The sequence below is a fragment of the Prionailurus viverrinus genome, chromosome A2 (genome assembly GCF_022837055.1).
Source record: "Prionailurus viverrinus isolate Anna chromosome A2, UM_Priviv_1.0, whole genome shotgun sequence".
Lineage (NCBI taxonomy): Eukaryota > Metazoa > Chordata > Mammalia > Carnivora > Felidae > Prionailurus > Prionailurus viverrinus.
The window spans coordinates 155,486,259-155,499,013 of record NC_062562.1 but is presented as its reverse complement, the minus strand read 5'-3'; the positions used below and the strand labels follow the sequence as shown (position 1 = coordinate 155,499,013).

General features: G+C 43.7%; 1 protein-coding gene across 5 annotated transcripts in view; it reads left to right on the top strand.

Moving 5' to 3' along the window:
* Positions 1-12,755, top strand: part of SLC37A3 (solute carrier family 37 member 3) — a 58,717-nt gene that overhangs the window by 21,913 nt on the left and 24,049 nt on the right. For all 5 annotated transcript variants that reach the window (XM_047834117.1, XM_047834116.1, XM_047834108.1 and 2 more), the window contains exons 5-9: positions 2,271-2,354; positions 4,424-4,569; positions 8,662-8,758; positions 11,137-11,221; positions 11,958-12,136. In XM_047834117.1, coding sequence (XP_047690073.1) covers positions 2,271-2,354; positions 4,424-4,569; positions 8,662-8,758; positions 11,137-11,221; positions 11,958-12,136 — 591 coding nt within the window. The remainder of the gene's footprint in view (positions 1-2,270; positions 2,355-4,423; positions 4,570-8,661; positions 8,759-11,136; positions 11,222-11,957; positions 12,137-12,755) is intronic.

Genomic DNA, 12,755 nt, shown 5'->3' with positions numbered 1-12,755 from the left:
GGTAGAAGTATCATAGCAGAGTGGAGGACGGTGGGAGGGGTAGGCTTTGGGGGCAGTCTCTTTTAGACAGGTTACATGTGACATACCTATTATTGCCCAAAGGATGAAGAGTAGACATTTGATTATGTGAGTCTCGAGTTCAAGGTAGAGGCTCAGCCTAGCGGTACAGATTTCAGAGTCTTTGGCATCTAGATAATTTTCAGTTAGGAGACTGGATGGAATCATCCAAGGAGCAGGTGAGGATGAAGAAGAGGTGCGACAACTGAGCCATGGGGCTTCTGTTATCTCGAGGCAGGGGACGTGAAGAATGGGCACGTGGGCAGAGGTGCAGCAGTAAAGGGGGAGAACCGAGAGATGGTGGTGTCCTGGGAGCCATACCAGCATGGCAGGCGCTAATTCTCTGTCCAAGGTAGTCGTCTTGGATCGGGCAGCTGGGATCTCTGGTTGCGGGAGCTGTGTGGTGGCGGCTGAGCTCAGGCCGCGGGGAGCATACTGTGAGCCGTCTGCACTTTTCTCCCAGGGTCTGATTTACTCTCTTGCAAATGTGTCCAGTTATAAAAAAGCCTTTGATTACATATCCAGGTGATGTGAAACACCAAGTGAAAGTCCCAGAGTAATCTCTGAGTGTTTCTTTGGGCAATTATTGGAATATCTTTTCTTCAAAGAGGAAGCCTGTAGTAGTAGAAACAGTTGGAGCAGATCGTGGATCAATTAGCCTAACTTTTCACCCTGGGCATTTTGAGTAGGAAATCCCAATAACATGGTCATTCAGCTTTAGGTGGAGCACCCCCTGTGGGTGGAGCACTCCCTGGCGTGCTTGTCACTGAGCCTTTACGGTGTATGTTAAGAAGCAGCATCGTCCAGTGCAAAGACCACCTCTACCACAGTCAACTGGCTGTGTCATATTTGTTTTCCAAATGGAATTTAACCCTTTTTTTGATCTTTAGTTTCTTCTTCTCTAGAGTTGCGATCATACCTGTCACTAGGATTCAGTAGGTTTAGGAGATAAAGGGGCCACGAGCAGTCAGTGATCATGCTTCTTTATATCGAGCCGCATGTCCTTCTGGCACTTCAGGCATCATGTAGGCATTTAGAATAGCACAGAATAAATTGGTTTCCCCATCTGAAACATTGAGAGATTTTCTTCACCCCCTTTACTGTCTGTAGCATAAGACGTGTGAGTGGCAGCTACAGAACATAGAATCTGAAGCTTACAGGTGTTTCTTTTGAAATAGCGACAAGTAGGGGCGCCTGGGTGGCGCAGTCGGTTAAGCGTCCGACTTCAGCCAGGTCACGATCTCGCGGTCCGTGAGTTCGAGCCCCGCGTCGGGCTCTGGGCTGATGGTTCAGAGCCTGGAGCCTGTTTCCGATTCTGTGTCTCCCTCTCTCTCTGCCCCTCCCCCGTTCATGCTCTGTCTCTCTCTGTCCCAAAAATAAATAAACGTTGAAAAAAAAAAAAAATTTGAAATAGCGACAGGTCGATGATGAGACGTACCGTCTGTTTTCTCTAGTGTAGATACAGTCGGCGTATCCGAAACACCTATACCTGGATTTAGGTTTTCAGTCAAGACATTTACTCATATTAATGGAAGAAACCCAGTGTATTGCCCTTGGCTCCTTAGTCTGCCTTGCGGCCGTGACCACCGGATTTTGATTCTTGCCGCTCAGTGGGAGGAGAGCAGGAGGCAGAACGTTTGTACTTATCTTCAACTAATTATTGGCTTTGTGCCCCTACACTCCCTGCCTCGTGAAGTCATGAAGCCCAAGGGTCAGATTAAACAGGCAGTGCTTGTGCCCCAGAAGCTTCTGTTGTGCAGGACGCGTTGTGACACATCTTGATTTCAGAATGCAAATGGCTAAGTGTAACCCCTGTGGGAATGCACATCGCTGATCCTTAGGAGTTAATCTGTTCTAGAAAATGAAATATATTTGTGTGCTTGTTTCATTAGCATTTTTGCTTTGTTTTGTTTTTGGTTTTCCAGTCTCCTTTTTAGGCAGTGATGGGGATCCACTTGTGGTAGAACCAGAGTTTACACTGGATTGTAGTATTTGGGTACGTGAGTTTGTTTACAGTGTAATGTGCAGAAACCCACTGTCATTTCACGAAACGTGTGTGAAACTGATGGAGACAGCTAGTCTGGGCTTATGAACGAAGTTTAATTTTGAGTCATGTCAGTGTTTTGTTTCCCTCACCTGCATTGCATTGTATCTTCCTGTTTTTCATCTGTGTCATTACTCAGAGCTGTAAAATAAACATGCTTTATTTTTAGGGCCTTTTCATCAGTGGAATTGTTGGAGATCGGCTTAATTTGCGATGGGTTCTGTCGTTTGGCATGTGTTCTTCTGCACTAGTGGTAAGTTGAAAAGGTATTAGTGTTATCATTATTGACATCATCAATATTATCATCTTGGTCAGGTATTTTGGAATCCAAGTCCTCTCTCTATTTCTATACGTAGAACAGGAGAGTAGAATTAATCTTCCATTTTTTTAGTACCTTGTGTGCCTTTTCAACTTGAGGGAATCTTTTTATTTTTTATTTTTATTTTTTTTTTAACATTTATTTATTATTGAGAGACAGAGCATGAGGATGGGAGGGGCAGAGAGAGGGGGAGACACAGAATCCGAAGCAGGCTCCAGGCTCCGAGCTGTCAGCACAGAGCCCGACGTGGGGCTCGAACTCACAAACTGCAAGATCATGACCTGAGCCGAAGTCAGACGCTTAACCGACTGAGCCACCCCGGCACCCCATCACTTAGGGGAATCTTTTTAAAGTGAGATTTGGATCATGCCCCTTCCCTGATTCGTTCACCACCAAAGCCAAGCATAAATAGCACGGCATTCAGTGCTCTCAAGAACCTGGTCCTGAGCCGCATTGGTAGTTGTGTTGACCACTACACTTCACCACTTGGATCTGGCCATACTTTTTCCCGTGGTCCTAAGTGTCTTTCTGCCTCACTCTCTTTGCTCTCGCTCTTCTTCCTGCCTCCAATGGCTCCCTGTTCAGTTAGCTCTCCATAGTCTAACTCAGGGTCTCCTGCAAGTGACTGGCTAAATGGCAGTTCTTTCATAATGCCTTACTCTCCTGACCTCCTTCGTTCTTCAAAGGGATCGCTTCCTCTTCTGGGCTCCCCCGCCGTAGCACTTACGTTGTCTGCTGCTTGGGCTGCTGATTTCTGTATCAGTCTTGCTTTCCCTGGGGGTCTGCAGCATGATGGTTGAGGTCACAGATTTCCCGAGACCTGGACTACCTGGGTGTCACTTCCTCTTCCGCCATCTCCCAGCTGCCATTGCTCTTGCTTCAGCCTCATTGAAGACCTTCCTACAGGGCTGATAGGGAGGCTCTTGGGAGTTTCTATGTGCGAGGCCTGGGGAACAACGCCTAGCTAATTTAGTGCTCTAGAGGTCAAGATCCACATTTGCTGCATCTTTTTTGTTTGTTTGTTTCCTAGCTCCTAGTGAGGAATTTTTATTGGTTGAATGAAAGCATGGATTTCAGTTAGACCCTATTTTATGATTATTTTCCGATATCTGCCACTTGAGAGATTGAAACACTTCATTCATTCGTAGCCTGCTCACCTACCCACGTATAGATCTTATTTTAAAACCTGTGTACATTTTGTTTTGTTTTTTTACATTATTTGAAAAATTGAAGTATGTGCATGAACTCACCCTTCTTGGTGTGTGGTTCCAAGTTTCAACAAACAAGTCCAGTTGTGTCACTACCATTCTTCCCTCCTCCCCCAGCCTCTGGTCAGCAACCACTGACCGTTTTTCTCTCCTTATACTTTTGCTTATTCCAGAATGGAAACATATAGTATGGTGCATTCCATTTTTTAACCCATGCAGAATATTCCCCAAAGAAATTTCAACTGCAGACAAAATGTTCACTTGAGCAAAATGCCTACAAAAAGCAGTTGCTTGGCGAACGCTTACGAATTACCGAGCCGATCACAGCTTCCACCGGTTCTCTCGACAGCTGCAGTAATAATGATAGCTTGTGTGTCCTGGGCCCCACGGTGTGCGTGGCCCTGCGCTGACTGACCTTATATCCACAAACTCGGTCCTTACAGTTGTCCTCCACACACATGGGCCTGAGGATGAGAAAACGAGAGCTGTATGATGGGGTCGAACAATGAGGATTGAACTTTTTAGAGCAGAAGATCCACGTTGAGCCGGGGGGTGGTCGTCAGGGAGCTTTGTGTTGTTTGACGTCTTTCGTCAGTGGGGGCAGTTTGGCACGTTTGTCTTACTCGCTCGGTGCTGCTCTGAGCAGGAGCCTCTGGAGAGTCAGCCACGTGTCTCTTAGGCTCGGGACCCTTGAATGTGTCTCTTCACGCAGAAACATAAGCATGGTAGGCAGTTAGGTGTCCTCTAGGTGTCCGTGTGGATGTCACGTGTCCCTTTTTCTTCCCTTCCTCGTAGGTGTTCGTCTTTGGCCCTGTCACAGAATGGCTGCATTTCTACAACAAGGGCCTCTACTGCTGTCTGTGGATTGGGAATGGCCTGCTGCAGTCTACCGGTTGGCCCTGTGTGGTTGCGGTTATGGGCAACTGGTTTGGGAAAGCGGGGTATGCCACTCCCCTTGTCTTTAATTTCTCTTTTTAAGTGGTTTTAATATCAGATTATTCACACCTGTCATCAGTCAACTTGATCTTTTTGATCCTTCCCGTGCCTTCCCTCTATTTTAGAAAGAATAAAAAAAAAGAATATTTTAGAAAGAATATTTCTAAAAATAGAAATATTTTAGAAAGAGAGTTTTCACATTGGAGCGTGTCGGAAATGGTGTGGACTTGAGGGGTGGCCTAGCCCCGTGAGACACGTTCTTTTTTATTCTTAAATAAATAATGTTTATTTATTTTTGAGAGAGTGGGGGTGGGGAGATTTCTACGTGGGGCTCAATCCCACGACCCTGGGATCATGACCTGAGCTGAAATTGAGAGTCACATGCTCAACCAACTGAGCCATCTAGTCTACCCCCCATCCCCCAGCACATTTTCTTTCTTTTTTTTTTTAAATGTTTATTTTTGAGAGAAACCGACAAAGTGCAAGCAGGGGAGGGGCAGAGAGAGAGAGGGAGACACAGAATCCGAAGTAGGCTCAGGCTCTGAGCTGTCAGCACAGAGCCTGACACGGGGCTCGGACCCACGAACCGTGAGATCATGACCTGAGCTGAGGTCAGATGCTCAACCGACTGAGCCACTCAGGTGCCCCAAGATAATCTTTTTTTTTTTTTTTAGTTTATTTTTTTATTTTGAAAGAGAGAGGAGGGTAGAGGGGCTGATAGAGGGAGAGAATCCTAAGCAGGCTCTGTGCTGCCAGCAGCTGATGTGGAGACTCGATCTCACGAATTACGAGATCAAGACCCGAGCCAAAATCAAGAGTCAGATGCTTAACTGAGCCACCCGGGTGCCCCAAAGATAATCACTTTGACACATATCATTTTGAGATCATTCTTACTTGAGCTTTTATTTTTTTTAATTTTTATTCATTAAAAAAAAATTTTTTTTTAAATTTATTTATTTTGAGAGAGACAGACAGCACAAGTGGGAGAGGGGCAGAGACAAAGGGAGAGAGAGAATCCCAAGCAGGCTCTGCATTGCCTGCACAGAGCCTGATGTGGGGCTTGAACGCACGAAGCCATGAAATCATGACTTGAACTGAAACCAAGAGTCAGACGCTTAACTGACTGAGCCATCCAGGCGCCCTCCAAAATGTTTATTTATTTATTTTGAGAGAGAGCGAGAGAGACAGAGAGAGAATGTGTGTGGGAGGGGCAGAGAGAGAATCCCAAGTAGGCTCTATGCTGTTAGCACAGAGCTTGGTGTGGACTTCATCTCATGAACCTTGAGATCATGACCTGAGCCAGAATCAAGAGTCTGAACACTTAACTGACTGAGCTACCCAGGCACTCCTTACCTGAGCTTTTATAAATTGGATGACACTGGGTGTTTGAAAGCAGTGCCTGGACAGGTTGACCATTCCATTATTTCTATGGATCAATGACAAAGAAAAAAAACTTGAGCCATTATTGTTCATTTTTGAACATTGGACAATTTGTTTTTAAACAAGTAATACTAGTAAGTGAAATTGATGATGTGCTACTTAAGGCCCAGTGAGGTTTCCTCTAAAACACAGCAATAAACCACAAAGTACCATTAAAACTATGACAGTTTAAAGCAGTTCTTTTTCAACTGGTTTCTTCTAAAATCATGTCTTTGGTTAGCCAGTGTTGTTCAGAGGCTGACCTGACTCTTTCCTCCAGGACCCTCTTGATAGATTTTGTATGTTTTATGATTTTTTATTTTAATTAATTAATTAATTTTTAATTTTTCAACTTTTTTTTTTTAACGTTTATTTATTTTTGAGACAGAGAGAGACAGAGCATGAACGGGGGAGGGGCAGAGAGAGAGGGAGACACAGAATCTGAAACAGGCTCCAGGCTCTGAGCTGTCAGCACAGAGCCCGACACGGGGCTTGAACTCACAGACCGCGAGATCATGACCTGAGCCGAAGTTGGATGCTTAACCGGCTGAGCCACCCAGGCGCCCCTTAATTTTTTAAAATTTATTTATTTTTGAGAGACAGAGACAGATAGAGCATGAGTTGGGGAGGGGCAGAGAGAGAGGGAGACACAGAATCTGAAGCAGGCTCCAGGCTCTGAGCTGTCAGCACAGAGCCCGACACGGGGCTTGAACTCACAGACCGCGAGATCATGACCTGAGCCGAAGTTGGATGCTTAACCGGCTGAGCCACCCAGGCGCCCCTTAATTTTTTAAAATTTATTTATTTTTGAGAGACAGAGACAGATAGAGCATGAGTTGGGGAGGGGCAGAGAGAGAGGGAGACACAGAATCTGAAGCAGGCTCCAGGCTCTGAGCTGTCAGTACAGAGCCCGACACGGGCTCGAACCCACAAACCATGAGATCATGACCTGAGCTGAAGTTGGATGCCCAACCGACTGAGCCACCCAGGAGCCCGTTTTATTATTTTTTAAATGTTTGTTTATTTTGAGAGAGAGAGAGAGAGAGAGAACACGCATGTGCACACACACACACACACACACACACACACACACATGCACGTAGGAGTCGGGTGCGGGGGTAGAAGGAGAAGCAGAGAGGGGAGTGGGGATGGACAGAGGATCTGAAGTGGGCTCTGTGCTAAAGCAGAGACTCTGATGCAAGATTCGAACTCGCATGCGTGATCTGAGCTGAAGTCAGCTCCTTAACCAACTGAGCCACCCAGGCACCCCTTTCCTGGACCATTGTGGTAGCTAGGTTCCCTTCCACTAGATTCTTGGTTTACCTATTTTTTTTTTAATGGCTTTATTAAGGTATATAATAAGCTGCACAGATTTAAGATGTACCATTTGATGAGCGTTGGCATGCATACGTCCTTAAAACCACCACCACAGTTAAGAAAATGGACATATCCATCACCCCCAAGAGTTTCCTCTTGCCGTTTTGTTAAAGTCCTCTCCTCCACCACTCCTGCTACCTTCTCCCTCCCTCCCATTGCTGTCTCCAGGCAACTGTTGATCTGCTTTCTGTCACTTTAGATTACTTTGCATTTTCTAAAATTTTATATAAATAGAATCATACAGTATATAGTTTCTTGATTGCTTTCATTCAATGTAATTATTCTGAGGTTCATTCATATCGTGTGTATCGATAGTTCATTCCTTTTTTTAGCCAAGTAGTAACCTATTGTATCACCATTTGTTTATCTTTTCAGCTGTTGTTGAACGTTTGGGTTGTTTTCAGTTTTTGGTTATTACAGACAAAGCCCCTGTGAACATTTGTGTATAAATCCTTAAAAGAACATATGCTTTCATTTTCCTTGGATAAATACCTCAAAGTAGAATGTCTGTGTCATGTGGTAGGTGTGTGTTTACCTTTTTAAGAAACTGGCAGTCTCTTCCAAAGTGGTTTTACCATTTTACATTCCTGCCAGCAGAGTGTAAGGGTTCTAGTTGCTGTGTATTCTTGCCAGCACTTGGTATATGTGGCCTTTTTTGTTTTCAGCTATTCTAGTAGGTATGCAGTGGTACATCACTGTGGTTTTCATTTGCATTTCCCTAATATCTGATGGTGTCCAATATCTTTTTATGTGCTTACTTGCATCATATTTTTGTGTGCATGAAGCTTCTTTTTTTTAAACTTTTTATTTGAGATAACTGTAGATTCATACTCTTTATTGTTGTATTAGATTTTTTTCCCCCTTAGGATTTAAAATTTTTTTTTAAGTAATTTCTACACCCAACTCAACTTACAACCTTGAGATCAAGAATTGCATGCTCCACTGCCTGAGCCAGCCCGACGCCCCTGGATTGTTTTGTATTATTGAGTTTTGAGAGTTCTTTGTATTTCAAATGCAAGTCTTTTATTAGATCAGTGATAGGCAAATATTTCTTCCCAATCTGTGGCTTACTTTCAAAAATCTCTTAACAGTATCTTGGGATGCACCCCGAAATGAGCTTTTAGTTTAATAATAGCCTTAAGAAACATGATGTTTTGTCATTTGGGTGTACTTTAAAAACATCTTAAGATAGAATGTTGATCTTTGTAATGTGGACTTCCACCGTTTTGGCCATTTTGTATGGGAACTGCATCAGAATTCCTTCCGATTATATTGTTTTCTGTTTTCTACTGTTCTCGTAGACGAGGAGTTGTGTTTGGTCTCTGGAGTGCCTGTGCATCAGTGGGCAATATTTTGGGAGCATGCCTAGCTTCTTCTGTTCTGCAATATGGTTATGAGGTAGGTATTTCTTTCTAGCTTTTTCTTGAGTATATAAATATATTTTGCTTTTTAGGAAATAGTACTATGGCTATTTAAAACTATGTAGAGCTATGTTTGGGTGGGGCAAGACTTATATTAAAAGTAGACAAAGTTTTGATAAATCCAAACATAGAGATTATTCATGGGAAAAATGCCCAAGTCTAAAGACAATATAATCAATTGGGAGAAAAGTCTTTGCAACTCATGTTACAGATAAAGAACTAATCTCCCTCCTATGTAAAGAGTATCTGCAAATTGATAATAAAAAGATCAACAACAAATAGAAAGGAGGGTAAAGGATTTGAATGTGTAGTTCATGAAAAAGAAATAGAAATGGTTTCGAAATATATGACAAAATATGCCACTTTATTTGTAACTTATTCATTCAATAAATATGTATTACAGTCTAAGTGCTCCTAGGCAGTAGGGAGTAGAGCACTGGCCAGAAAAGAGAAAAATCTCTGCCTTTATGGAGCGTAGGTGTTAGTTGGTAGAGAAATGCAAATTAAAACTACACTAAAAAAGAAAGGAACTATGCTGTTTACTTGTTATATTGGTAAGAATCCCTAAGTTTGATAGCATCTTGTGTTTATGAGAATGTAAACAAGCATTGACACCCCCCCCCCCCCCCCCCCCCCGGAGTCACTATGAGACTGTCCATCAAAATTACAGCTGCTCTAACTGAGCTGTTCCACCTCCAGTAAGTAATCCCACAGGTGAATATACTTCCACATATACAAGGTAATATTTCTATTCGGTTATTTCAACATTGTTTGTAATAACAAAAATTGGTAACAAATGTGAACCAGTAGGGAAATAAACTGTGATATCCTCTTCAACGGAAGGCTGAAGGCCATAAATTAGAATTTGGAAGCTTTCTCCGTCCTGATAGGGAAAGTTCTCAATGGTATGTTAAATGAAGAAAGCGAGGGTGCAGAACAGCATGTATTGAGTGAAGCCATTTTTGTAGAATGGCGGAAAAGTTAGAGTATATATTTATATTCGCTTGTGTTTCTAAAACAGTCTCTGGGAAGTAGAAATCAAATAACAATGGTCATGTGTTGGGAAAATGAGGATTAAGTGGATGGGAGAAGAGGTGGGAAGGAGAGTTTTTACTATACAATCTACTTTTTGTTGCTTGGATCATGTGAAAGTATATGTATTTTAAAACCTAAATAATGTAAGTAAGTTAATCTTTTAAAAAGTAGATAAATCTTTAAGTTTTAAAAAATGTTTATTTATTTTGGAGAGAGACAGAGTGTGAGTGGGGGAGGGGCAGAGAGAGAGGGAGACACAGAATCTGAAGCAGGCTCCAGGCTCTGAGCTGTCAGCACAGAGCCTGACACGGGGCTCGAACTCACAGACCGCGAGATCATGACCTGAGCTGAAGTCGGACGCTTAACCGACTGAGCCACTCAGGTGCCCCTAAAAAATAAATAAATCTTTGAATAGTTCACCAAAGGTTTGGTCTCAGAAGAATTTTTGTCTAGTTAGGGTCAATGGGAGGTCCTTTGTGCACTCCCAGTCACCTTTATTCTAGGCTTCTTAGATTTGCATCTGGATTATACTCATTGCTTCAGATGGGAATTTGGTTCACCCTGTGTGCTGCTCCCAGGTTTGACTTCTGGAAACGCTAACGTGTCACCGTCTTTTCCAGAAATTTAGGCTGTCTATCCACATCAGGTTCCATTCTCTATTAAACAGAATTCAGCTCTGCAGCCTGGCTTTTGAGGTTCTTTCATCTTGATCTCAGCTTTTCCTATCAGTTTTATTCCCTACTGTCCCTCAGCACAAGCCATCTGCTTTGACCATGTAGGAGACTTTCTATCCAGTTCCCAGCCCTCTTTGCTTCAGTCGTGCTGGGAAAGACCGTCAGCTGCCTGTTTTAGCTCTTCCTTAAGACATTGTCTTGCTATATCGGCATCATTAGCTGTTTCCTTCTCTATGTGTTTCTTATTAGGACTGGGCCTTCTCATCTATTCGGCCGCTTGATGCCTCGTGTTATTGTTTGGTGTATTGTTTAATCCCCTCAACCGGATAGAATGTTTGCGGGGGCAGATACTGTCTCCTTGGGAGGCTGTGTGGTGCGAAGAATGAGGATTTGGGAGCCAGTCCTGATTTCACAATTGTAGTACCACTCAGTGTCCCTGGGACTTTAATTGTGCTCTTTGAGCCTCGTGGGGAAGATGCCTGGGAAAACACGTGAAACAGCTCTGTGCCTGGCACGGGCCATTTCCTTGCCAGTCTCCCTGTTCTTCCTGCCCAGCTCCCCACCTGCCCCATGGGTGCTTCTAATGAATGTGCTTGAACGAATCCCCCAGATGGGTAAGGAAGCACCTCTCTCCTCTCTTCTCCAGTATGCCTTTCTGGTGACCGCGGCGGTGCAGTTTGCTGGTGGGATCATCATCTTCTTTGGACTCCTGGTGTCACCAGAAGAAATTGGTGAGGAGAAGCGGCCTTTCTGTTCAGAACGTCTTACGGTTATGGGTGAGGCCTGCACGGCCAGGTTCTTGTTCCCTAGGAGAACTGTGAGCCCCTTTCAGTGACTTAGAGGAGTGGCGTTGCTCTGTGTGTCCAGTAGACCCCGTGGGTGGCTCTCCCAGCACAGCTGCGGACGTTGGAGGGGAGCGAGGCTCACCTTCCCGGATTCAGGGAAAACTCTTCATTGGCAAATGAGCTTTGTAATCGAGAATACTGACTGGAAACTAGCATGGAATGTTTCTCATTTCACTTCTTCAGACATTTCTTGTCCTTCGTAAAAGTAATTTAGTGTGATACTCATCTGTGGTTACATACAGAATATGTACGAGCAAAACCACAGAAGCAAATAAATGTACAAGTCCGTCTTTTGAGTGTTCTTGAAGAGACATATCAGTTTACTCGTGTGTAGTGAACACTTTATTTTATTTTTTTAATGTAAGAGAGAGAGTGTGAAGTAGTTGAAAAAGCATTGCTCTGAAGCCAGGTAAAGTAGAATCAGAGTCCTGGCTTTGTGGCTTATTAGCTGTGTGTTCTTAGCCGACCTCAGCTGACCTTGGCCTCTGAACCTTAGTCGCTTCTTCTGTAATGTGGAAATGAAAATAATACCAACCCTACGAGCAATGATACACGCAGAACCCTTGGCCCAGTGCCGGGCATCTAGAAGGCATTCTATAAATGGTGGCTGTTACTGTTGCAGGTATCCCAGGTATTGAGGCAAAAGAAAATTTTGAAGAAGACTCACACAGGCCATTAATTAATGGCGCCGAAAACGAAGATGAATACGAACCTAATTATTCCATTCAAGAAGGCAGCACTATTACCCAAGTCAAGGCAATCAGCTTTTATCAGGCCTGTTGTCTTCCTGGAGTTATACCGGTAAGGGCCCCTCAGATCTCCTTACCACCAGTGAGATATTATGGCCTGAATGTGAACCCTCCCTAGGATAAAGCATCTTTAAGTGTTTAGCTTCTTTTTGATACCTTATTGTAGGAGTATATGTTCAGAGGAATATTGGATAGTGACCCTCGGCTTGTTTCTAGACTTGAAATTTTATCCGCAGTCTAATGCAGGGGTTGGTGTACATTTTCTGTGAAGAGCCAGATAGTAAATGTTTTTAACTTTGGAGGGGGGATTGTACAGTCTCTATCACACCTACTCACGTCCAGGAAGCAAGAAACCCTGGATGGTATGGAACAAATGGGTGTGGACAGGTTTGGCCCGTGAGCTCCAGTGTGCTGACCCTGACCTAGCATTCAAGTAAGAAGGCAGAATTAATGTTTTTTTTGTTTTTGTTTATTAATGTTTATTTATTTTGAATGAGAGGAGAGAGGGGGAGCACATGCACGCATGCACAGGGGAGGAGCAGAGAGAGAGAGAGAGAGAGAGAGGGAGAGAGAGAAACCCAAGCAGGCAGAGCCTGACATGGGGCTCAGTCTCACAAACTGTGAGATCATGACCTAAGCCAAAAATCAAGAGTCGGAAGCTTAACCAACTG